General features: G+C 44.7%; 1 protein-coding gene across 1 annotated transcript; it reads left to right on the top strand.

The window, feature by feature from the left end:
- Window positions 1–27,153, top strand: calb2a (calbindin 2a). Its single transcript, XM_064337403.1, has 11 exons — window positions 1–204; window positions 11,297–11,373; window positions 13,169–13,258; window positions 16,243–16,323; window positions 19,350–19,406; window positions 20,888–20,965; window positions 23,352–23,407; window positions 23,534–23,573; window positions 23,766–23,819; window positions 25,995–26,066; window positions 26,374–27,153. The coding sequence occupies exons 1-11, from the start codon at window positions 114–116 to the stop codon at window positions 26,488–26,490; spliced, it is 813 nt and encodes a 270-aa protein (XP_064193473.1). The 5' UTR covers window positions 1–113; the 3' UTR covers window positions 26,491–27,153.
- The last annotated feature ends 715 nt before the right edge of the window (window positions 27,154–27,868 follow it).

Genomic DNA, 27,868 nt, shown 5'->3' with positions numbered 1-27,868 from the left:
GCAGCGATGCTGTGACAGTAAGAATCTGGATCTGACTGTGTAAGAAGTTCGCTCGGGATTTTCAAGCGCAAAAAAAAAAAAAACACAGTGAAGAAAAAAATTAACACCGCACCATGGCCAACAAAGCGCAGCCTCCTTACCTACACCTGGCGGAGCTGACTGCCTCCCAGTTCCTGGACATCTGGAAACACTTCGACACTGATGGTTAGTAAGAGCTATGCGAACTTATTATTAAATATTTTTTGGGATGAGAGTGACTCTTGCTGACGGGGCAAAGTTGTTTTAGTTTCACGGTAAATGAAATGATGCTGTGGAAGAAAGAGGGGCAGAATGTACCGTGAGTTGACCCTTTGCTTTGAAAAAAAAAAAAAAGATATCAAACCTAATCAGAAATATTTTAATTATTTGAATTCATATTTTCCCAAATAAAAATACTCGCATTCTGTCTGAAATATATTGCGTCAATCTGTGGAATTACTTTAAAATAGGCGACGAACTAAACCCTGATTTCAGTTACGTCCGTCTTGAGGGCAAATCTATTAGAAGTGGTACTATGAAGACAGTTCCGGAGGATGTTCAATATTGCTGCGTAAAACTACCTGAAATATTGGAAAATTGTCCTGAATAAGAAAATGAAACAATGCATTTAAACATATTTCTTTGGGTATGACTTTTGTTTTATTGAAAACGACTTGCCCTGAATTGGTTTTTATTTAAAAAAATATAACCATCTTCAGATGAATCCCGAGAGCTCTATGGGATACACAAACATTATGTGTCTGAGGACCCGGGTCTGGCATTGTGCCTATTTAACCCTAATGGTCAATTTTCCTCGCGTAATTTGGACGGGACACCACGATCAATTTTAATGCGAAGCCATGTATAAACTTTTTTGAGAGAAGTCCAACAGTAGCCCATAAACGATATCAATGCAGCGCAAGCTTGAAATAGTTTTCGTTTTCTTTTAGCACTGTTATCCAGACCCAGTATACAAATATTACAGTTTATCATTTTAAAACATTTGCTTGTTTTGTTTTGTTTTGTTTTGTTTTATTGTGCTTGTTTTGTTTTATTTGTTTGGGTCAGTTATATTCATTATAATAAATATAATCGATTTATATCACAAGATATTTACTAAAGCAATTGCCTATAAACAGCTGTATCAAGCACTGACCCACTTGGATATCAAGCCTACAGCCTGTATCATGTTATATACATTTTTCGCAACAGCTCCCTATCGCCACGCATTAAGACGCAACTGGGAATGGGGATGGGAGTTTATATTGAGTTTCTTTATCAAAATTGCTGAGACGTAATGAATAATGTATACCGCTGCCAGATATTGATTTTTTGCGGCGGAATCCGATCCGATTTAAATGGACCGGTGTATTTTTATCAGTAGAGTTTCTGTCAGCGGAGCGGAATATTGACAAGAGAAGCTGTTCTGATACGCGCGCATCCGTGTACCTCGCGCTGGAAGAAAGATGGGCGTGTCAGCAGCCTAACTAGCGTTTCAGCCGGCAGCGCATCTTCGCCGCTCTCCTGGGACGCGCGTCTTTCATTTCCAGTCCAATAATCAATGGGGCGATTGGATTTACTATAATAAACGCCGTTATCTTTTCTTAGAAGTTTAATCACAGAAGGCTATGTAACCGATATTTTTCTTCCGGCACCACCCAAGGAGGAGGCATTTAGGAATTTAACTTGTGTTAGTATAAACATAATTTAAATACATATATATATATATCGATAGAGTATCATATATGAGAAAACATTTTACTGAAAAGTGTATCATCGTGTGAAGTAAAATACAGTCATTATGAGTAAGTTGTACGAACGCACTTTGGAGTCGGCTGCTGAATAGAAATGCATTTGGAATTCGGACTTCTGACAGACACACATTGGCACATTTAATTCCTTTAGATGCATTCCATGATTTGTTCCAATTAGCTGCGCAATTCATCCTGGCAATGCACACGGTGATCCGCAATCTGGGAATTTCACCAAATTTCCGGCAGTGGCTTAATACCTCGGCACGCGCATTATTGTTGGATTCGTTGACGCATTAAAAATTCACCAAAAAAAACAAAAAAGATTTTCTGACGTTCACTCGCTCGACATCGTTTTCTCAATGTGTGAAAAACACTCAGCAGTCAACGCTCAACATCAGTGCGCATCTTCTCCGCTGCTACAGGCTGGCCCCATTCATAAAGTGTACTCAGTCCTTTCGACTGCGTGATCGCCGCTCTCCGTGGGTGTCTGCGATGTGAAACGAGACGAGAAGGCTCTCGGTGATAATTATGGAATTATGGTGATAATTATCGTACGCTCGCGAGTATGAGCCACAAGGGCGTCCTCAACTGTGTTTAAATATGATTTCTACTTCTATTTTTACAGATGTTTTATGTCGATATTACTGCATTTCGGGACATCTGTCTACTTATATGCTTTGCTGATTTTTTCAGTTAGAACCATTACAGAAACGGTGGCAAATTATAAAAGTGCTACTGATCAGTCAGTTGCTTTCCATGCATTCGATTTTTGTTTTGCATTCACGGATCACTTATTGTACCCTCGGTCACCCAATACCCTCTCCAGACCATTATTTTTATCTCTCGTATAAGTTGAAGCAGTAGTCCATATCGCGAAAATTCAGTGGGTACTATAACCGTGTTACGATTGCTGTCGGCTCCCAAGTGGCCTTTTCCAGGATGAAAGTACCACACAATTAACTCGTTTTTCCTGCCGAAAAGCTGATCGCCTGTCAGGAAAGAAATACGTGTGCATTCCACTAAGGAGTGGCGCAGGTTTTTTTCTTTTTTTTAGCGCACCGCTGCGCGCGCTGATGCTAGGAGAGCCTCATTTGGGGGATAGGGGATTGCTCTTCTTGCGAGAAAAAAGGACACACCCGAGCAGAGCTAGGGAATCCTCAGTCTGTGCTGACGCGCACGGACGTGGGACGGTTCTAGTTACCTCTCTATTAGACCCCTCTTGCTCATGCTGAATTGCACCGGGTACCGGAACAAAAACGCAGGAACTTTTAAATTGCTCGCTGTCTCCATCCAGCGGCAGCGCAATTAGTCCAGTTTTCTTTACACCCGAATAGTTAAGCTTCCCTGAGCGCGACGGAGAATGCTCTAAGCTCGGTGAGCGCACGCAATTGCGTACTCTCAATGGCACATTATGTCAGAAACAGATATTCATATTACAATGAAGTTTTCAGACACACACTCTCCCTCGGCATTAATAAAAAGACTTATGATGATCTCTCTCTCTCTCTCGCTCTCTCTGCGCGTGCATGTGTATAGATAGAGAGGCAGAGGTAAACTTGTCAACAACAACTGATGGGCTCTTGTTTTCAAGTGATAGCCTACTCAGAATCGCTTGCATCACATTGATTAGAAAACTGGCCTCATAAACTAAGGGCTGCACATACCATTCGAGAACGGGGCAGTGATGTCACAGCTTTAAGTAATACGATAATAATATTAAAGATGTATGCATTAAGCTCTGCATATGAATGTTTGCCTAGCAGACAGCCGACATCGCAACCCGCTTCTCTAGAAGTCCTTTTCCACCTCTGCATGGCTTTGTGCACTTCGTGGAAATAAGGGCAATCAGTCATCCATAATGATTCACATTATTACTCTTTTAGAGGCCCGCACTGAGCCGTTATGCAATATCATCATTGACAGTTACGTATCGTTTAAGGACCGTTGGGAAATGAGTGCGGCGCGTGACAAATCACAGAAATGCGATTATGACGCATGTCGTAGCGCAGTTTCAGTTTACCTGTAAAACGAGTCAGGCGCTCGGTGCTACTATGAATTAATCAGCCTCTTCTGCGACGCCTGAAGTTTGAATGCATCTAGCTCATAAAACGAAATGGGCTTGCACTCCAGAAATATCACAGCTTTCGGGATCTTTCCAGGAACGAAAGCATTCTGTGTGGGAAGAGGGGAGATACCCTCATTTGCAGATTCGTGGCGGAAAAAAGGAAGTGTCTTCATTTGCATTAAATATGCCAAGGCATTGAAATGCACTATTGGAACTGCAGGCATAATTGCAACATTCGTTTTGTTGTTGCTGGGTTTAAAAAAGAAAGAAAAAAAAAGAGAAAAAGAATAGGAGCCAATCAGCTGGCAAGGTTGGTGTCTGTGGTTATTTTAAGGCTGCAAAGAAGGGGCATGGGGTGTATAAATATTAGATGGGAAAGATGGGGGTGGGGAGCGATGGTCTAATCCTAGACATAATCTCTAGTTTATGAGATACTGTTGGCGATTTTTTTCTTCAGTTTAGATATCATGATCTTTCAATTCAATGATACACAAAATAAAATTCAAATAATATATTGAACAGAAAATATGCTTTTTATGGTGATCATTACACATTAGTGGTTTAACTTGATTCTCATTTATTACTTGAAAATATGAAAATAGGTGCAATGAACTGGTGAGGGAAACAGCACTTGTGACTAGAAGATTGCAGGTTTGAATCCCATGTGCCACTTTAATATTTGCCTGCAAGGCAAGATGCTTTGTCTTGAAACTTGAGTGGGTATTTTTCTAAATGTCAGTGCAGACTGCTGTCCAGATGCAGGTTATATGTCTAATTTCATTGGTCGGCTCTCTGGGGAAAACTCAGATGTCAGCCATAATCATGATAAATCCCTCCTCGTGGGGAGTGGGATTTATGTATGAGGTATGATGTATGATTTATGGTTTTTAAATCGGCATGATAAGTGCGATGAGGGAGTCTGTGAACCAGTCCCTCCCCCCATATTAGAAATTTGATAATGGCTGTGGTGATGAGGGTGACTGTGGAACAGACAGTGGTTACAAAAATGAGGACGGTCACGGTAATGACAGCGCTCGTATGGGTCAGCCAACGCCTGAAATATCAGCTGTGCCACGTCGAGAAAAAAAAAAAAAAAGAAATAAATTATGTAAATATCCACCACATCAACCGTAAGCAGTGCAGTGAGGACTAGGACTATCCAAACAAACCAAGAGATGTGCAAAAAGGGAACTGATCCTGAATGGTAGATTAAAAAGAGCATTTATTTATTTCCATTTCTACCCAGGTTGCCAGCATTTCCCCCATCCTGCCGTCTATAAACCAAACATAACGGCGATCAGCTGCATGCTCCAGTGTCCCGTATCCATTCCTACAGTCATGGCACAGTGAAGAGCCGCCCTTTGGACTGGATCAGGGCGGATCATTGCGGTTTATCTCTGCTGCTCTGTAATGCCTGCACTCTGTGCCAATCCCCATGCAGGGTCATGTGACCCTTTCCATCATGACCTCTGACCCCTGACCCCTGACCCCATCCTCAGCCATAATCTCCTCAGCTCTTCTGAGTGCCAGGAGAAAATAAATATTCTGTTCTATTCTATTCTATTCTATTCTAATAATTCACAATTAGACTACAACTCCCACAAGTATTACACTTACTGTGAACTAAGATGACAGTAACGGTTATGATGTAAAATACATCTTAAATCTGCACTCAGTTTGTTGGTTTGCAGTGGCAGTTGCTGGAAGATGGGTGAATATGAGGCTTAACTATCAAACACCACTGTGTGTCTGCTGTCATAGCTGGATTCTTCACCAGCACAACACACATTATTACTAATAAGAGGATAGAGACCATGCAAAAAATAAATAAATAAATAAATTCAGGACTAGGTGAACTCCAGGGGCAAGAAGGTGCTATGCGGACTGCAGTGGCCTAACATGAATTTAATTGAAATTAGTAAAGGACTTTTACTGGAAGTTGTGTTAGAACTCCACTTTATAAATTACCAGTAGTGATTGTTACATCAGCATTAGAATGTTCCATATTTGTGATCTCACACCTTAACGGGCTAAGTGCCATGGGATCTTTAGTGAGCGCAATGCGTCCGAGTTTTAGCTTTACTCATCCAAAGTGCAGTGTCTCCTACAGAACGGTATTCCCTCCATCAGTGCCCTGGCTGATTGCCTGTTCTTTTTGCTTCCTTGATGAAATGCTGCCCCCTACTGTCCCACCAACGGCACTGCCAGCAGCAACATGCATTTCCCAGGGGGGTCTCCCACCCAAATGCAATCAGGGCTTAGGGCTGGTGAAAGCCCCCCCGCCCCCACCCCCCCACCCTCGGGTTGAGTGAGTTGAGGGGAGTTTCCCCAGACTTTGGCACAGATGGATTTTTTTCGACGGCTGAACAACCCACCTGAGGCCAGGGGGTTGATCCTCCCGCCCGTACTGCAGTTGGCCTGAATCAGAAAGAAACGGATGAAGCGGCGGTTAATTTTCAAATTCCAACTGCCGTTGACTATATCAGCAGCCCTTCTCCAGCACGTGGTTCTGGTACATCTGAGGCGGGAGGAGGAGGCTCAGAAATGGGATGTTCTGGCACAAATTCACCAAACTACCAGGAAGCAGAGAGCAGGCACAGTAGAATGTCCAGTGTTAATTCAACTCTGACAGACTAAATACGAGTCCAACAGGGACCACGTATACCCTGTAAGAGTTAATTTAACACTGAACATTTTACTTTGCAGCAGCAAGGAAGATTTGAAGTATTCCATACTGTGGTTGGAGATGGTGAGACAGTTTATATGTATTTGAGATATTTGTTGTTTAAAGCCAATGTTTTCAGGAAACAACCTTCATAAAAGTTAAAAAAAAAACGATCAGGTTGCTTTTCCCAGCTGGTCAAATCAGGATTCAATATGGTGGATGCTGTGCCACCTCAACGCAGAGCTCTCCTACTGGTCACCAGTGATTTTAGGCGCTTAGCAAAGCTCACAGGAAGCCCAAGCAAACACAGCATCACGGTCCAATGTGCACTGGTGAGCCCTAAAGTAATGACTCCTCACCATGTGTTTCCCAGTAAGGTTTTCTCTGCACTGTGACAGAGGCAATGTGAGCTGTGTGAAATCGCACATGCGTTTATGTCCCATGCATTTTATTCAAACTGATATTCAGGTTATGAAGCGTGAGAGTGTCACAGTGTTCCTTCAGCAGAGACATTTACAGTAAAGCAACCGCTTACGTTAAAGGTGACGCTTCCGGAGCTGGACCAGAGGAATCACGTCTCAGTGCTGCTGTAGTCGGACAGATGTAACGCCATCTCTCCACCACCTCCCCCCCCCCACCCCTGACCCAACACACCACAGGGCACAGCTGGCCTGCTTTGTCTGGCGATTTGGGTAGATCTCCTTGTGCGGATTGCCGAGGATTGGAACATTGTTTGCAGCTGGCTATTTACCTATCAAAGTATCATGCAAAGACAAGGAGAGGGTGGGGGGGGTGGGGGGGGGGGGGGATGGGGAGGGGGAGGTGTGATTTGTTTGGAGATAAGCTCCGCTCCTGTACACATGCTCGCTGTGTTGTACGATTGGTATGATTGGTCAGTGATCCGGCCAATCTGGCTTAGGAACAAGGCAACGCTCGCGAGTCTGGGTATTTTGAAAATATGAAAACTTAAAGCTTAAAAAAAATAATAGGTGAGACAAAATATCAATCTATATTTTTATATTCAAATGGTGTATTTAAAAAAAAAAATGTCATATACGGATTAAAGAGTAAACTCATCACATATGTATGCAATATGTAATGCATGCTCTATATATGCCAATAGATAATGCATAGCACTCAGTATGAGGTGGATGAATGTTTTAGCATAACTGCACGGCTGTTATAGCGCCTCCATTAAAATGGCTCCTTCCTGGGAATAATTCATATCATCCGGCAGGAAGCCGTCGTGTCCGAAGGGACATTTCCGCAAACGTAATATTCACCTCGACCCAGAAAGACATCGCAAGTCTAAGATTTATTGCATTTCGCCACATCGGATTTGGAGCTTCCGCTAATTGAGTCGAGAATGCGCCAAGGTAATACGCTATCGCTATGATGCAATGAAAGCTGTTGTGTACGGTTATAGAAATTCAGCACAATATGAAGTAAATTGTTTTGCAAGACAGCGGCGCTTCTTTTCTGTTGACTTTTTTTTTATTGTAATTGTTTTTTAATGTATTCTGTTCTGCTTTTCTATTTAAATATCATTCTTTGGTTTTCCCCCCGGGAGTGTTCCTTCTCCGCATCGCCTGCAAATGAAAGTCATCAAAGATTTGAAGGGTGAATTAATCGACAGACGTGGGTTGGGGGGGGGGGGGCGATGGCATTGGGCTTTGACAGACGGCATTTTGTTTTCACCCTTGCAGGTGTATGGGATGTACAAATACAAAATTAGAATGCTCTTCACTGAACATTCCAATGCTGATGTAACAGTCACCACTGGTAACCTAAAGCAACGGAGTTCTAGAACACTGGCTGTATAATTGTAGAGAAAAAAAACATTCCAAAAATCCTACTCGCTGAGGGATGGAATATTTTAAGTAGGCCCAGTGAAGGCGTGTGCAGTGATGTGGGACTGACTCCGCCTCCTTCCTCTGCCTCATGGGAAGACGCGCTCCGACTCACGCTCCTCCGCTCGAACATCAGCTCTCTGCCGGCAATTTAAGCAAACTGGCATTATCCATGCAAGGGGTGGGGGAGTGTTGCGGGGGTAGAGAGGGGGGGGGTGGGGGGGGGTTGTTGTTGTTTGCGGGGAGGAGGGTGACCCCAGGAGGGATCCCCGATTTAAAACCCAGCCCTCCCCATGCACGATTCCTGCGAGGCACCCATCTCAAGGGGGTGGGGGGGAGGGGGGGGGGTCTTTGGGGGCCTGTGAGGGAGGAGGCAGCCATTAGAGAAAACACACAATGTTAATCTATCAAATCGACCGTCATATACACGCACCCGACACCCCCCTCCCTCTTCTCTAACAAATCCCATCCGTAAAACAGTGCTGCCAGATAGAGTCACCAATCCCTTTCCTTAAACTCCCATATTATCCCTGCCATGGATGCCCCATAAGCCCACATTCCCCCTCTCATCCCCTTTACCACCATCACCACCACACAGATTAGTGAACCCCTTGGAGCACTCAGTAAAACCTTTGTCCTGGTGATGGCTGCACTCCAAACTGAGGTATTGCATGTGGATCGAGAAGACCGTACAAACCCAGCCCACAGACGTGAGGAAGGACATTACTTTTTCCAGGATTTGGGTGAATTTCTGAGGTTTTTTTCTCAACCGCGGCCCGTTTTTTAGAACAGAGAAATTAAATAAAATGGAACCTGTCTGTCAGCCTGAAAATCTCTCTCTCTCTCTCTCTCTCTCTCTCATCCCTTCAAATGAATTAACTTCAAAGAACCACGGCAGTAAGGCAGCCCCAATTAGAGGCATAGAGAAAGTGTGTGTGTGTGTGTGCGTGTGTGTGTGTCTTGGTGTGTGTCTGTGTCTGTGTGTGTGTGTGTGTATATGTGTGTGTGTGTGTGTGTGTGAAACGTGGGCCGGGGGGGGGGGTGTTCAGTCTCAGAGAGCCTGTGACAGCTTGCACACTCTTTCCTGGATTTTTAATTAAGATCCATGAAGTGGGGATCCTGCCAGCCAGCCGGCCAATGAGGCGGTCAGAACAGAGAGACTGGAACAGGGAGAAAGAGAGGGAGAGAGAGAGAGAAAAAGAGAGGGGGAGAGTGAGAAAGAGAGAGGGCAGAGAGAGAGAGTGAGACTCTTCTACTAAAAAATGCTTTATTCCATATGACATTAAACAATGGCCATTAAATAGTGAGAGAGAGAAAGAGACAAATAGAGCAGGAGGAGAGAGAGAGTGTGAGAGAGAGACAGAGAGAGAGAGAGATAGACATGTTCAGAGTCCCTCTGAGTGATGAATTAAACTTTCTTTAATAACAGCCATCATTTGAATAAGCCACCAGTTCAGCAACCAGAGAAAAAAACAAATCTGACCCCAGGCCACTAATTACTGCTTTCAGCAAATACAAATACATGAAAACCACAGAGATCTGCTGAGAACCACTGTTTACTGGAGCACCTATAGTACTACACTGAGTCTGCTGTGTGTGTGTGTGTGTGTGTGTGTGCCACTGTGTCGGTATCTGTTGTGTATGTCTGTGTGTGCAGATGTGCATGTGTGTTTGTGTGTGTATGTGTGTGTCTGTGTGTGTTTGCGTGTGCGCGTGTATGTGTGTATGTGTGTGTTTGCGTGTGTGTGTGTATGCGTGTGTGTGCGCACGCGTTTGTGTGCACGCATTTGTGTGTGTGTGCTGGTGTTCCTTCACGTCCTTAAATTTTTCATCCTTGCCTGCCGAACATCTTCTCCGGTCTTCACATTGGCCATTCGTTCACAGGTTATGCATGCGCACAGGTACATGCATAATTTACCACACGGGTGCAGCACGGGGCAGCAGTGTTACATAATGGTTAGGAAGCTGGGCATGTAACTCTTAGGTTGCTGGTTTAAATCCTGGGGCGGGGCACTGCCACTGACCTGAATACTGAACGTAAATATTAATCCGTATAAATGGATTGCATGTAATGAATTTGTAAGCTTTGCAAGTCGCGTTAAACAAGCATGGCCAACGAAGGCCTTAAATTTAATGTAAATGTCGGGAGAATTGTTGGAGAGTTGGTGCTCTTTAATACCAATTCTATAGCATTAACATGCCCTGGGGGCGACATTGCTCAGGGGGTAAGAGCGGTTGTCTGGCAGTCAGAGGGTTGCCGGTTCGATCCCCCACCCTGGGCGTGTCGAAGTGTCCCTGAGCAAGACACCTAACCCCTAAATTGCTCCCAACGAGCTGATTGGTACCTTGCATGGCAGCCTTTCACCGTTGGTATGTGAGTGTGTGTGTGAGAATGGGTGAATGAGAGGCATCAGTTGTAAAGCGCTTTGGATAAAAGTGCTATATATATATATGCAGTCCATTTACCATAAATGTGTTATTAACATACCAGCCGTTATAAAACATGTATAACTTGCATGTTAATATAGTGTAGTTTGTATGTTCATGAATGTGTGTGAAGTGCTAATGGAGGTGCTATGTTGGGCTAATATTTGCTTGAAAGGGTGTAAAAATCACATTTAACTGGGTCCAACTCCCTGTGTAACAAAATTAGTGCTAATTATCAAAATTAGCAGTGTCACACACACACACACACACACACACAATGTGCTTTACAATGGAGATTTTCTGGAGGGAAAAAACAACTGAGTCAGTTTTGGGAAAAAACTAGAAGATTATTGCCCAAATAATGTCACGGTCAATATGTGCTCTTGGGAAACAGTGGGATAGAAGGTTATGGATGTTTCACTCTGAGACAAATTCTGCATTTTAGTTCTGAATGACACCTGCGTTTGATCTGTGGTCGTCTTTCAATTCTGATCGAATCTGTTCACCTGTGTTGCAGGTAATGGCTACATTGAAGGCAAGGAGCTGGAAAACTTCTTCAAGGAGCTGGAGACTGCCCGAAGAGGGGCTGGTGTGGTAAGCAACACACACACACACCCACACACACATGCACATTCACATGCACGCACACACACACACGCATACACACACACACACACACATGCACACACACACACACACACACACACAACCACACACACACACACAACATCTGTTAGTCATGATCAGGATGTGCAGGTGACCAAAATCATAAGCAGAATCCCTTTAGAAATCAATCACTGATCTCAAACCCTCCTGTATTTTGCTTGCTTGACACTCGTGCGACGAATCGACTCGATGGTGAAACGCACAGTTTTGGCCGCTAATGCTCTCCACCCCTGCGGTTCCGTGCGATAGCATTCTGATTCTGTGCATCTCCGAATTTACAGCACGCAAACGCGCCTGTCCCTGCTCCTTCCTCACCAACAGAGCACAGTAACAACAACATAAAGACCAATTAAGCGGGACAATCTCAGAACAGCGCAAATCTTCATGAAAATACGTTCCTTTCCAGAATTAACTTTATTGCCACTTCGCCATTTAACCACATGCTGTGCCAATATGGGGCAATGTACCTCTTTAAAAAAGGCCTGTCTTAGTTCATTATTACTCGGATTTTGGAAGAAGTTATCTTGAAATGTGCTGCACGAAGGGAAAGGGCATTTTTGCACCTGCCCCAAGGGATTAATTGTTTGGGTAACTGGCGTACAGTAATCGTTAAACATCCTGAACAAATGGGAAGGAACGTGAGAGGCACAGCGTTAAGTTTAAAGGTCAGCCTTCAGCCCCTATTTTAGACTCGAGCACTGCCACCTCAGATTCAACAGGAAGTGGACTGGAAACAGGAATTTTTTTTTAAAAGTGAAAGTTTTAAAAAGTAGGTCAATGTGGCATTCATGTAGCTCAAAGATAGACCACCGCCTTGGTTTTGAATTTTTTTTTTGATTAACGGTTTGAAGCAGAAACTGAATTTTTTTTTAAATAAAAAAAATTGCTAAATTCTATTCTACTCAAGTGGCAACTGCATTGTTTATAACTGTTTATCAGGGTCAGAGCTGTCGGCTAACAGACTTTAATTGCATGTCATTTGCGATTCGAGGAGGTAAAATATGTGTAAATTAAATATGTGTCTGACCTGTGATTTAATCTCCGCCAGTTCACATCCAATCACAGACATGTTAATATGGGGGGGTGGGGGGCGGGGGGGACGGGGGGACGACGAGAATATATGTCAGAATACATCAACCATAAAAAAATTTTTCACAGCACTCAGAGTTATTCAAATAACGCCCTCCAGTCCAATCAAACAGTACTTCATTATCAAAATTATGTCAAGGCTTATTTCCCTGGAGAGTTCTACTCAAGCACAAAAACAGAGCTTTTCCCAGACAAACAGGATGTGTTGTCATTTTTTTATTTTTTCTAATTTTTTTTACGATTTGTGCTCCGTGAACAGCAAGGCCATCTGAAAGATGAGGGAAAATTGTGGAAATGCGTTTGATTCTTGGCTTGGATAGTGCTCGTCCTCAGGCCAGCCAGTATGGCAACCGGCATGTTAAATCAACCCTACGGCTATTGCATTTGAGTTTAGAAGCTCTCGTATCAGAGTTGATTTTGCAGAAACCATTTTGCTGTGTGGGAATAACTGAAAATGAGGGGTAATGGGCCATAAGTTGGGCTTGCTGTAGTGTGTTTTTCTTGTGCCTGTAGGGCTGGCTTTCTCACAAATATTGACATCATTTCGTGGGCAAAGGGGACAAAGTTATGTCGATACTCAATCAAAACTCTCAGAGTGCGAGCTAAAATTATTGCTGTTTGTTCAATTGGACAGGATCCCACAAACGTTGCCTTCAAGGAGAAGATGAAGGAGTTCATGGCAAAATTCGACAAGAACGCAGATGGGAGAATTGAGATGTCCGAGGTAAGAAATCTTTTTCAGATGTTCCCAAACTTGACCCTTGGGGGACTGACTGTATATCCCCTTGAGTCCTGGCAAAAAAAAAAATTCTATTTTGTGACATAGCACAAGTGTCTTGGATGACAATACATGTTGCAGTGAAAATATTTTTAGAAAAATATTAATATAGATATTATTTTTCATATATTTATCGAGAGCCTTGTAATGTAGGCTTCAACATAGTAGAATATATGGTTCTTGAGATTGAGACCAGAGACTCATGTCCCCAACAGAGGACAAATATGAATTGCAGGGTCTTGCAGGGTGGGATAAGGTTTTTCTTGATAAATTATGGTCGTTGATAAGGTGCCATAGCTGTGTTGGAGAATTTAGCGCTTGAACAGATTTGTAGGATAGGCGCATTGCCATTTTACGTTGTGTCTTAGACCTCTTTGACCAGGTTTACACACATTCAACATTTCAGCTAAGAGAGAGAGAGAGAGAAAGAGAGAGAGAGAGAGAGAGAGAGAGAGAGAGACAGAGAGACAGAGAGACAGAGATCATCATAAGTCTTTTTATTAATGTTGAGGGAGAGAGTGTGTGTGTGTCTGAAAACTTCATTGTGATATGAATATCTGTTCATATATCTGAATATTCTGACATAACGTGCCATTGAGAGTGTAGCTCAGCCCTCCTTACATATTGAAAGTGTCAAATTAAAAAACAATTACCAGCCTCTTATGCTTCTGGAGCTGCAATTATGGCTGTGAGGAATCCCAGCGTGCACTGGAGTACCCTTAGCCCCCCCCCCCCCCCGCTCTGTAGTACACTGTGTAGAACGTACGGTGGACACACAGCCTTCCAGGACTTTTAATCGTGTCAAACGCACAAAAAACTCTCCTCGTTGTGCTCAAACACCCCAACAGTAATCACCAAACACCTGCTCCACCCCCCTCCCCCCCCCCAGTGGGATCGAACTCTCAGCCCCTGTGGCAATTAGAGAGGATTCAGCGGACCAGGTGTTACCTGTGTGAGATAAACACCTTGAACCCAACTGCCCCCCCCCCCCCCCCCCCCCCCCTTGGCTCAACTCGGGCCACACAGCGCTGTGCTGCCGGTGGCTGTCACGGCAACACACGCACACAAGAGCGGCGCATGTCACTCCCGTGCAGACGACGCGCACTCACACGTCAGGGTTGCCGGTTCAAACCCCACTCTGGGCATGTCGAAGTGTCCTTGAGCAAGACACCTAACCCCTGACCCCTAACTGCTCTGGCGAATGAGAGGCATCAATTGTAAAGCGCTTTGGATAAAAGCGCTATATAAATGCAGTCCATTTACCATTTGCGTGTTCACGCGCATGGATTGCGTGCGCACGGGCACACACGCGCACACACATACACGCACACGCACGCGCACACACGCGCGCGTGGAGGGAGCTTAGAAAGGGCTTTACTCTGCCGATAATCCGGCTGGGGGGGGGGGGACGGCGCTCGTATTTGTCCGAATGTTATCGCGGCACACGTAACGCACCGCGCAGCCATTATGTAATCTGCGCTTGATCCAATCACGGTCGGCTTTGCTCCTCGTAATTACAAGAGAAGCGCGCTTCGATTCGATCGGACCCGCCTGTGTGCTGGCCGTGCTATTTTCGCTCTGTGTCTCACTGTGTTTCGGTGTCAGTAGACGGCATGGTACAGTGGGACACGACGCAAACGACGCGTCGCACATTTTAAATATCCAGCACTGATTTTCATCAGACTATTCGGCTATTCGCTATTACGTGAGATCGTTTGTTGAACTAGAGCAGTGGCAGAGTAATAGAGCATTTAAAAACCTGTGCGCTCTGGTATTTTTCCTTATCTTTTAAATGAACGGTAACACTTTACAATAAGGTCACATGAATTGCCATTAACTAATGTGGTTGTTAACTGCTAACTCCTGAAAAGTTCATCTGTACAGCTTCGTTAATGTATTGCACATCATTCATTCATGTTAACAACTACATTAGTTAAGGCCAACTCATTTCGGGATTAAAATAACACATTTATTTGTTAATGGTTAACTAATTATAAGTCCATCCTAATGTAAAAATAATGAAGTAACTAATACATTAGTTAATGTATTTATTAACTACTAACTACATTTCATGGTTAATTAATGTATTTGTACACCAATAATTAATGTTAAGAATTACATTAGTTAACCCCAATTCATGTGACCTCATTGTAAAGTCTTGCCATATGAACAACTGATGGAACAGTGAAGTTTCATGAAACACAAAATGGGTGGAGCTACAAGTATTTTAAAAAAAATCTCAGTAACTATTTGGAACCAATCATAATGCTCTGCTGTGGGAAGTGATTGACAGCTCCACCTTCCATTGAATTGTTTACTATGTCACATCTGTGTCCCTCTGCAGTCTGACATACATCAGTTACTTACATATACAGTTCACAGCCAAGCATGTGGGGGGGAGGGGCAGGGGATCAAATATATCAGGATGGGGGTCAGAGGCGACCCTGTGGACCCAGACCAGTGAAAATGAGGGTGCTTGTTGTGAGGTTGTGAATAAGAGGGTCCCGACTCCTGCCTTTTCGGTTTGGCCGCCTGTACACGGCCCGTTTGTCCCGAGGTGGCAGGGACAAGCGTGAGTCTGTGCAGGGTCGTTCGTCAGTCTGACGGTGTGTGAAGGATGCCCAGCCCAGAGAGGGGCGCATCCATCAGCCCAAATCGACCTCGTTCCAACGCCGCTCTCCCACGGGTCGGCGACTTCTGCACTGTCAGGGAGAAAGTGGGTCTCTGAGCCCCAACAACTCATGTCACCAGCACTGAGAAAGCCTCGCTTCTCCCTGTCTCTCCCCAGCCCTCTGTCTATATATTTATTTTCTTTTTCTCTCTCTCTCCTTGTCCCTCTCTCTCTCTGTCTTCGTCACATTATCCCCTGTTTTTATTCTTTCTCTGTTTCTGTCTGTTCTCACACGCTCTTGTTCCCTCTCGCCCTGCAGCTGGCTCAGATTCTGCCCACAGAGGAGAACTTCCTGCTGTGCTTCAGACAGTTTGTGGGGTCCAGCTCGGAGTTCATGGCGGTAAGCGAAGGGAGGAAGAGTGTGTGTGTGTGTGTGTGTGTGCGCATTGTGTGTGTGTGTGTGTGTGCGTGTTTGAGTGTACATGTTTGTGTGTGTGTGTGTGTGTCAGAGAAAATGTGTACATTTCTGTGTGTATGTGTGTGTTTGTGTGCACGTGTGTGTATGTGTGTGCATGTGTGTGCGTGTCCCTAGTCTTTGAAGACATTTCTGAAACCTGAAGAGATTTATAAAACCCAATCACCTATTTTGACACCGCAGTCTAGAACTGGTGACATTACCCGAAAGTGCGCCTATCGCACACAGCCCCGCTGAGGAGTTTTCGTCTCCACAAATGGCAGCCCGTCCCGTGGAGCGCCCTTTGACCTTTCAGTTCTGCTGTCTGAGCGATGCTATCGGCTTCGTGACTGAACACCTGTGCCGTTCGAGAAAAAAAAACAAAAAAAAAAACACTCCGCAGGTGATTATGAGCTGTCATTCACGGTCTCATCGAGACCAAAAGTGTTATAGATAGGTGGCGGAGGACAATCCCTCACACCCGGCATCGGCAGAATGTAATATTTATCTTCCGCACGCAGCATTTGAATACCAGAACCGCAAGCCAGGCTCCTCGCATTTACATACACAGTGTATTCATTCGTTCGACTGCATATCCTGCGACTTTTCATTTTCAGCTCGTGTGACTGGAAATCGTTTTTTTTTTTTTGGGCAGAGCCCATACCAGTGATTTTGGACAGGAACGTACTGTCGGCTAACATACTTAGGTTTGAACTACCACCCGCCCCCCCCCCATCCCCTCCACATAAGCATTCAACCACACACACACAAAAACACTTGCACATACACATACACACACACACAAACACACTTGCACATACACATGCACGCACACACACAAACACACATGAACGCACAAACACACACACACACACACCACACACAGACAGACAGACACACACACACAGACCACACACACAAACACACACACACACACTCTCTCCCACACTTTCTCTCGTTTTTCTCCCGTGAAAGAGAGTGCCATTTTCAGTGCCATTTGTTAGCCAGGTTGGCATTTAACGCTGTTTTTTTTTTTTCTCTCTTTTTTTTTGCCGCCCTTCAAAAGTAGCCACAGCGCCGCGCGGCTGACGGCCGGCGGGCGGAATCGGTTCTGATAAACTGACGGCACATTATTCAGCCGCCATTGTCTCCGCCAGCCTCGTCCGCAGCAGAGACAAAAGACACGCATCAGCTGCCAGACCTGAGAACGAAGGAAAAAAAGGAAGAAAGAAAAAATTGATTTTTACTTCCTGGCTCCCACACCCCCCCCCCCCCCAACCCCACCCACCCTATTCATTTCTGTGTCAGTTTAAAGGATTTCATACCTTCTAATAATGAGAAGGGTGGGGGTGGGGGGGGGGGGGGGGAAGAGACGAGAGAGATATAGAAAGAGGGATGGAGAAAGAAAACCAGACGTTGGAAAGAGATGAGGCGGGGGGGGGGGGGAGAGAGGTATAGAAAGATGAAGAGAGAAAGAGGAAACAAGAGGGTGAAAGTGATTAAACAACAGAGAGAGAGGGAAAGTGAGAAAAAGAGAGAAAGAGAAATAGAGAGAGCGGGAGAGAGAGAGAGAAAGAGAAAGAGAGTGAGGGACAGAGAGAGAGAAAGAGAAAAGGGGGAAGATGTACTGTGTTGCCTAATTGTGGAATTCTCTCTGGAGGGATAAATGTGTATATATAAAGAAAGAAAGCGGTGAAGGGGTGCTCTTTAATCACCCAAACCTTTTAAAAAGGAGAGAATGAGAAAGTACAAACTGCTATTTTGAGAGAATCATGTATTATAGATGGGCCTTTCTGAGGCTCTGCAAGGCCGAGGGCGGGGGAGCATCCATCTTTGATAAGAGCGCTCGCTGGAATCGGGACAGCCGCCAGATTAAAATATAAATTAAAACGTGTTCCTCCCTCCGCGTTCCGCTCGCGCAAAAAAACTCCGGCGCAAAAAAAGTAATGGAAATGTGAGACTGAAAGCGCTTTAATGAATAACTCGATCTGATAAGGCAAGCTGGCAGAAGGGAAGAAGAAGAAGAGAGAAAAAAAACAAGACAATTACATGCCAAATATATTCGATATCGTGAGATTGTTTTTTTTTTCTTTTTTTTTTTGTCATCCGCTAATTTAGATGTTCGGATATTCAGCATGAGTTGTCATCTCCGCACACAGTACTTTTGCCTTTTCAAACTGTTTTTTTTGTGTGTCATGAATATAGTTATTTCAGATGAAAGCCGCTGCGGTATCTCCAGGAATGTCATCGCCATGGTGACACGGCCCCACATCATTCGCGGAGAGGGGAACTCATTCCGTGCTCATGAATCCGGTCAAATTAAAAGAAATTACCTGGATTGTTTACGTACTGAGATTTTACTTCATTATGCAAATACATCCGTTTTAGAGATGCAGGGCTATGGTGGATTTGCGTGTGTGTGGTTGCGCCTGTGTGTGTGTGTGAAAGCATTTGTGTGTGTGTGTGTGTGTGTGTGTGTGAGTGCGCGTATGTGTGAGTGTGTGAGTGTGCGTATGAGTGCATGTGTGTGTGTGTGTGTGTGTGTGTGAGTGCGCGTATGTGTGCGTGTGTGAGTGTGTGAGTGTGCGTATGAGTGCATGTGTGTGTGTGTGTGTGTGTGTGAGTTTGCATGTGTGAGTGTGTGTGTGAGTTCATGTGTGTGTGTGTGCGTGTGTGCGTGTGCGTATGAGTGTATGTGTGTGTGTGTGTGTGTGTGTGTGTGTGTGAGTTTGCATGTGTGAGTGTGTGTGTGAGTGCATGTGTGAGTTCATGTGTGTGTGGGTGTGTGTGTGTGTGTGAGTGCATGTGTGAGTTCATGTGTGTGTGTGTGAGTTTGCATGTGTGAGTGTGTGTGTGAGTTTGCATGTGTGAGTGTGTGTGTGAGTGCATGTGTGAGTTCATGTGTGTGTTGGTGTGTGTGTGTGCGTGTGTATGAGTACTAACCCCGGTGTGTCTGTATGTTCGTTCTGCAGGCATGGCGGAGGTATGACACAGATCGCAGTGGATACATTGAAGCCAATGAGCTGAAGGTAAAAGGGGGCGGAGTCTAGCCTGTGCTGCTCTGTGACCTCACACAGACAGCCTTACAGCACTGATTCTACACAACACGGAAAGCAGGGGTGCCTGTACATGTGCTGTGTGCTTACATAGACACATACATAACCACACACACACACACACACGCGCGCACACACACACACACACACACACACGCACGCGCGCACACACACAAACACACACACACACACGCTCGCACACACACACGCGCGCACACACACACACACACACACCCATACACACGCGCGCACACACACACACAGCTGAGGCCTGTCAGTATGTTATTTAGTAAGACTCGCCCCGTGAGACAGAGAAAGTGAGGCTCCTGATTGCTACCCTAGAATAGAACATGAGGACGGGATGCACCTCATCCGAAAAACGAACTGCAGCGAACCCCCGGCCCTTAAAGACCGAAGACAAATGTGCCGCTGTTGCTGCTGTCGCTGCTGTTGCTGTTTGTAAATTCTCGGGGAATATTTGAATGTGGCTGTGAAGAGAAACAGCCTGGCAGCATAGCCCGTAAATGGACCGTAACAATTTGAATGCAGGTTTTGTTTTTTTGTTTTTTTGCCCGCGGATTTGCCATGGCATCTAAAAGCGTTTGTTCGCTCTGTCGTGCGGGGCAAAGTAAAGCTATGGGGAATCTTCATGTCACGCTGCAGGTTAGACTGTACAAGCCCCCACCTCCCCCCCCCCAACCCTTTCAGAATATTTATTGTGTGTCAGCCTGTGTTTTCTGGCTGGTTAGGGTAATCCCCTATAGGTCTTCTCCCTCTCTTTACTGATGCAAGAGAGAGAGAGAAAGAGACAGATGGAAACTAATGCAAAGCATTATGGCTACCAAGCCAGCCACGCAAAAACAATATACAAATTTCACAATCACCAGAAAGGAGGGAGGGCAAAAAAAAAAAACATTCCAGAGGATAATCAAATGCAGGCAGATTTGTGTGGAAAGGGGAGAGGCATTAGAGAGTTTTGATTTACAGGATGGAGTAGATTAAAGGAAACCAGAAAGCAGACGTGGTGCTTTGTGTGCTACTGGTGCGTCCCTTTGTCTTCCTGGAGGATCTAGTCAAATGAGAAAGTGCACTGTTGATTACATCGATACACTCTCTCATGTCCATGCATCCTTTGATGATAATGAAAGAATTCAATGTATTACAGGTAAAACATTACAATGCCTTCAACCTATAAAAGGATGTTAAATCCCTGATATATTCTTGTTACAGCTACAATCTTCTCTTTCAATCTACTAATGCTTTTCTGAACCTTTTGAGCAATTTGCCATAACCCTGTTCTTCTTGATCCCTTTCTATAAAAAAAAGAACTTTTCAATCCAGAAATCTTAGCCTGGTAGCACCAATGTGTGACTCTGCGACCATGTGACCGAGGTTAACCAATGGCAGAGCCAGAGCCATGTGATCATGTGACTGAGTTTTCGTTCACTCCACAGGGGTTCCTGTCAGACCTGCTGAAGAAGGCCAACAGACACTATGATGACCAGAAGCTGCTTGAGTACACACAGACCATTGTGAGCACCCGGGCCTCCCCAGCACACCCGCAAGCACCGCAGCTAATGATTGGAGCAGCCATTTCCATAGAATCGCTTGATTGGTTCAAGTCAGACCTGGGTCAAATACGTATTTGTTTTGGATTCAAATACTTCTCTACGCTTTACTGATCTTGTCTGGTATATTGGAACCAAGGAAATACTCTCAAAAAGTGCAAACCCTGCCTTCTGGTCATATTGGCAGGCTCAGTTACACCAGGCAAAATCAATAGAGCACAGAAAAGTATTTGAATCCAAAACAAATACATAATGTGACCCAGGTCTGGTTCAAGTGAACATGACATGGGGCCCGGTGGTCTTTGACTGTTACAATCCAAAATGGAGTCCAAGCATGGCAGAGACACTAAGCTAGGACCGTATAACAGGGGTGTCAAACTCCGGTCCTGGAGGGCCGCAGTAAATTTTGGAGCACCGGAGCATAGGAGCTTGTTGGAATTCTGAAAGAGGGTGGGTGACTCACTCTGGGGGGGGTGTAAGGGGGAAAGTTGGGGGGGGGGAGCTGCTCAGGCTCGGCACGCTGACGAGGCCAGACGCGTGTAATCGGGTTCAGCCTATCGTGTCAGCTCATCTGGAGAAATTTCGCGGCGAATGAGCAGCGTTATCTCCCGAGCGATCGGCCAGTCTCGTTGGAATTTAAAAAAAAACAAAAAAAATAAAAAAAACAGCTGAAAAAAAAAAAACCGAACATGATAATTGGGCACGGCGTTCCGTTTTTTGTCTGCGTGAAATTCCTGAACGAGCAAAACCACCGGAGAAAATGAATCAGAGTCATTTGTTGCTGTACACGCTTCGGACTTCGGGTAGTGGACTGTGACCAGCCAGCACACAGACACGCCACTTTTATAATGTGCTTCTGCAGGAGTGCAGATGTGGACTCTCCCAAGCTTAACCTTCGGTGCATAAGCTACATTACATTACAGGCATTTAGCAGATGCTCTTGTCCACAGCGACTTACACAGCTTTTACACAGCAACATAAGCTGAGGGTTACTTATTGCCCCTTATGCTTATTACTGCCCCTTATTTCCCCTTACAACTCCTTAATGCCCCTTTCTGCTCCTTTTTGCTCCTTAATACCCCTTGTAGACCTCCCTACAAGGAACACTTCTACAGACAGCCTCCAGCAGAGAAACTGACTGCATGCTTGGAAGCTACTGTCAGTTACAATTCCCTTTTTTCACATTCATTTCCATTACGTTACGTTACATCCGTTTAGCAGATGCTCTTATCAAGGGCGATTTTACAAATTAAAGCCTACAAGCTCATCGAAATGGGTTTACAAGAACTGTAGTGCTACAGTTTTGGCATTCGGCAGATAATGCAGCAATAACATTTGAACTTATGTGAACTGCAGTATGATGTTTAGAGAACTCATAACTCAAAGGTCGTGAATTTCCAGCGGGGGATCTATTGTTGTACTCTTGAGTTTAGGTACTTAACCTGAAGAGCTTCAGCAAAATATCCAGCTCTATAATTGAGTGGTATGTGTAAAAGAAAAAAAAAAGTTATCAGTGTAAGTTGCCCTGGATAAGAGTACCTGTTAAATGCTATAATTTACTGTAGAGTAGTATAATGGTTAGAGATAAAATTAGTTACTTGACATTGCCGAATGTACAATTGCCACTGCTACTATAATCGTTGAGCCTGGAACTCAATGTGAAATGTTTCCGGCAATATATATTTAAAAAACGACATGTCAGTCTTAAGCTAAACCTGTCTCCTTATGTAGAATATATCCAAATACCAAAAAAAGGAGTTTGATTTTGGGGCTGGCTTCGTAGCACTGACTGTATAGCACTGATTAAACACTTAAAACGCTCGCTCAGCAACGCTCACCCCTCTTCTAAAAGCACTTTAAGCACTTTACTGGGATGAGGGTGACACACATTTCAGCTACTGCCAATATGTACCGTCCACTTGGGTGATGCACGGCAGCCATTTTGTGCTGGAATGTTCACCGCCACACATCAGTGGAGGTACGGAGGGATTTATTTGGGCCACTTGAATTGTGGGAAGATTTACTGAATAGCTAACTGAACCCCACTGATCTGTAGATGGCCACGGAGAATCATTACCTGACCCAGGTTCAGGGCATCTGAAAGACTGTGGTCTAATCACTGAACTCTATGAAATGTAATGGATGTAGCTGTTGACTCTACAAGTTGTAACAACTTGACTATAACTTCATTACTGAATTGTGTCAAGTAAAACCATGCACTGGATTCTGTCTGATAATTCGTAACTCAGAATGTCTTCCCAGTTTCAATGTTTCGTTAAAAACTCTCCCTCTGTGCCTCTGTCTGTCTGTCTGTCTCTCTCTCTCTCTCTCTTTCTCTCCACCTCTCCAGCTGAAGATGTTTGATCTGAATGGAGACGGGAAGCTGGGTCTGTCAGAAATGGCCAGGTGGGTGTCTGACGGCCTGTGAGCAATGCACGGTGGGAGTTGTAGTCTCAGTCTGTGGAATTCTGTAGTCCGCTGAGCAGTTCTGAAATGTATCCCACAATAAGTCTCTTTTTTCTGTTATTGCAGGCTACTACCAGTGCAGGAGAATTTCCTACTGAAGTTCCAGGTAAAGAGCAGAAGAACTTTTAACCAGATTCAGATATCACTGGGACACCAATTCATTAAAGGAGTTTGGTCAAATCAATCAATCTGTATATATATATATATAAGTGTATGTATGTGAGTGTGTACAGCGTGTGTGTGCGTGTGTTATGACCTCACAATCTGACCTCTAAATCTATTTCCTATCTTTGAACAGGGCATCAAGCTGACCTCTGAGCAGTTCAATGCCATCTTCACATACTATGACAAGGTAAACAAGGAACACCCGATACCCCTCTTCAAAAATACATATAAATAAACATGCCGCATGTCTGGAGGGAAAACCCGAGTGTCACGATTCGGCGATGATTTGCATGTCGAGTGCGTGAACGCAACTCCCATGCAAAGCAGGGACCTCTGCCAGGCACCTGGACAGGGAAATCAGCGAGAATGGAACACCTGCGCTGCCGTGCGTGTGTGTGCGTGTGTGTGAGTGTGTGCATCCATTCCACAGGGGGTGGCCCTGTGGTATGAGGGAGGGACTGACCATGACTATGATCAAAGGACAACCCTAACCCGAATATCTCCTCCCCCAACGCTGACACTAATCCACGTGCTCACGTCCTCCCGACGTTCCTGAGATTAAACCTCTCACAGTATGACCGGGGAAACAAAATCCGCGAGTGATATTTGACCTCGCTTCCTCGCGTTTTCGGGGCTTGGGTGTGAAATTAACTTTACGGGGCGCGGCTTTGCAGCCGGGGGGCTAAATACGAGCCAGGGACGCGGAGATTTGATTTGATATTCTTTTCTTTTCATTCACGCTTTCTGTGGATTAAATGTCACATGTCATTAATTCATTCTCTCACTTTCGATGGCATTTGAAGCACAAAAGCATAAGCAGTAGCGCCTGCCCGCATTCATATCTTAATCATATTCGCTCCTTAATTCTATATTATTTTTTATTAATAAATGGTCTTATATATCATCATAGCGGGGACCGTTTCGAGAACTTACGATTAGTATTAATGTATAGCCGCAGTCTATTCGTTCATCTGCAGTATGCTTTAACGACATCCATGGAAGAGGTTGAGAAATCGTGACAGGAGCTTTTTAGTCGGGTAGTTTTACCTGCAGCTCTGATCCCAGCTCAGCGACGGGTATTATCCGTTACACCTGGCTTGGCAGATGGACGCAAAGTTTTAGACGGACATAACTGCAGCGACGGTGAGGAAAGTCGGTTTGCGCCAGTGGTCACCTGACCACAGTATAGTTTGTTTGTGCCGCTGCTCAGTGGTTTTTGGTGCTTTTGTGACTGGACCGAAGGGGATTCTACTGCGTGGGGAGGGCGACGTGTTCGATCGGAAGCGATACGCTGGGGTTTTGAGCACGACGTGTTTTGGGTGCCCCCCCCCCCCCATCGCTCGTCCCCCGTGGCTCGGACGTTTAACAACTGCGATTTCAATAATTAAAAGTAATGACAAAAAAAAAGGCGAGAGGAGGACAGAATGAAAAATCACTTCAGGTCAACCGGACGCTAATGTGGGCTGCACTCTGGCAGAAATAAATTGTGCAGTCGGATGCAAAAAGCGAACAGATGAACAGCACGCTATCTTTCCTTCTAATGAGCCAAAACTATCCAAACAAATAACACAGTTGCTGTGCCGTTAGTGTTGTGTACCCCCCCCCCCCCAACCACCCCATAATTTCCTTCACTTTTTGTCAGAAATGTTGTTTCATCCCATACATAATTAAACAGCAGTATGCCACACAAAGCATTCCTCTTTTGCCCTGTACCTCAGTTTCAACCATGCAAAAAGATATTCTGCATGCTCAAGATGCATGCTCAGTCTTGTGAGACACTGGTCACTGTAATTTCTTTAGGGGATCCCAGAATAACTGATAAAAGGACATTACAGAACAGAGAATATGCAGTCTTTTTAAACTTTAGAATAAGAATTTGATTCGAGATTTAAAAAGACTACTCTCTCATTTCTAATTTCTGAAAAAAAAGTTTAAATAGTGTCTTGTAAGTGAGCATGGTTTGGATGATTAATGACCCCAGTGACGCACAAAAAAAAGTAACTGACAATAAGAAAGAAAATATGATTCTTAATGAGAATGATAATATGAATAATAAAACTTAAGAAATGAGGCTAATGTCTGTTTGGTTGGCTTCCTCGTCTGCTCCACATTGCTATGCCTGAATAACGGTCTCAAACCAGCAGGAGTTTCCGGGGCAATGGCTGTTTGAGCTGATGTTCAGCTTTTGTTTGCTTTAATTGGAGTCAGAAAAGATCGCCTTTCATGTTTACAAAGGAAACTAAACAAAACAGAAAAACAAAAAAGCAAAAAAAAAAACTAAACTGAAATGTATCTGAAATGTTTACCTGTATTCTTTATCTCTCTCTCTCTCTCTCTCTCTCTCTCTCTCTCTCGTTCAAAGGATGGAAACGGATACATCGACGAGCAAGAACTGGAAGCTCTGCTCAAAGACCTCTATGAGAAGAACAACAAGGTGAGTGGCCAACACGGTGGGAAAGAGCTGCAGCCTTTCAGAATGCAAACTGTGTCAGCTTGGCTGGGTACTCAGCATGAAATATGACTCTGAATCTTCTGACCGACCTTGCAGCCATTCCTTAATAAGGGAATTAATTTACATACGTTTATTGTTCACCCTGACTTACAAATTAGTATTGATTCGGTGGAGTGCGTCTTGTAAGAGACCCCATATGACCCGCCGTTTGATGTGCAAAACTGGAGGTTGCGATGCGAACTCGGAAAAAGTTTTTAACAGTTTCTACCTTTTTCCCACGATGCACCAGGAGGTGGACACCAAGAACCTGACGGGCTACAAGAAGAGCATCATGGCCCTGTCGGATGGCGGGAAGCTGTACCGCACCGAGCTGGAGATCGTCCTGTGTCGGGAGCCAATGCTGTGAACCCTGTGACCCCCCCCTGACCTTTGACCTTCATTATCCACCCCCACCCTGCCCCCTGACCCCTGACCCCATCCCATATAACACCGACCTCCACCTGTCAAACTCTACATAACCAGGTGCATGCGCTGGGCTCGGTTTTCATTGGTTTTTTTAAAGTATAGATGTGCAAGTGAAAAGGCACAGACAAACCCTCTAGCTTTTGGCCTCGCCCACCTCCCGCCCCACCCCGCCCACCTCCCGCCCCATCCCCTGCCCTCCTGCCCAATCGCAGACAGGCGCTTCTCTTAAACGTCACCATCGTCTGCGGCTTGTTTTCGTTTGTTAAGTTCTATTTTTTGAAACTTTTAAATAAACAAATAAAAAATGAAGCATAAGGTACATCTTAATAAATTAATATATTTAATCTGAGAAAAATAAATGAAAAATGAATATGACTATGATGTGATGAATATCTATTTGAAATGCTTGGTTTGACTTCTGTCTTCTTTGTTGTCTTCCCTACTCCTTCTCTTCTTCTTCTTCTTTGGTGGGTCTGCTGTAGGTCCTCCTGCCTCTGTCTCTCGCCATTGTATCACCGTTACCTTGTTTTGTTTAGGAGTTTTTGGCTAATACTGTTTTACTGAGGATGTCACTGGAAGCTACAATAAAGATATCTGAAGACTAGCTCCTGCCTCTTTTGACTTCATTTTTTATTATTTCTATTATTCATATCGTCTCAGCTCGTTTTCCCAGTTTGTGGCTGTGCTCTCCTGAGTCTGATGAGGAGTCCCATCCTTTTCCCTTTTCTAAGGGCTCTTTATATTTCACTTTTTTCCGTCAGCTTGCTGAAATATTAAACTTGGAGAAGAACAGCGGCCGAATCTGTGGTCTCCAGGCGCATAGCTGAAAACGTGTTGTCTGGCCGATCTGTTTGTATAGGGGCGACATAGCTCAGGAGGTAAGACCGATTGTCTGGCATCGGGTTGCGTTCAAACCCCTGGCATGTCAATGTCCTTGAGCAGACACCTAACCCTAACCTAACTGCTTGGCGAATGAAGCATCATTGTAAAGCGCTTTGGATAAAAGCGCTATAAAATCAGTCCATTAAATGGACTGCATTATATAGCGCTTCAATGTGCCTCATCACACCCATTCACACACACACACACACAACGGTGAAAGGCTGCCATGCAAGGTAACAATCAGCTCATTGGGCGCAATTAGGGGTTAGGTGTCTTGCTCAGGGGACACTTCGACACGCCCTGGGCGGGGGATCGAACCGGCAACCCTCCGACTGCCAGACAACCGCTCTTACCTCCTGAGCTATGGAAGGCTCAAGGAGAGAGCAGATGCTGGGCCAGATCTTAAGGATTAACGACCAGCGTCTGCATCGCATTCT

The sequence above is a fragment of the Anguilla rostrata genome, chromosome 5 (assembly GCF_018555375.3).
Source record: "Anguilla rostrata isolate EN2019 chromosome 5, ASM1855537v3, whole genome shotgun sequence".
Lineage (NCBI taxonomy): Eukaryota > Metazoa > Chordata > Actinopteri > Anguilliformes > Anguillidae > Anguilla > Anguilla rostrata.
The sequence above is the reverse complement of the archived record's forward strand: the minus strand, read 5'-3'. Positions and strand labels throughout refer to the sequence as shown.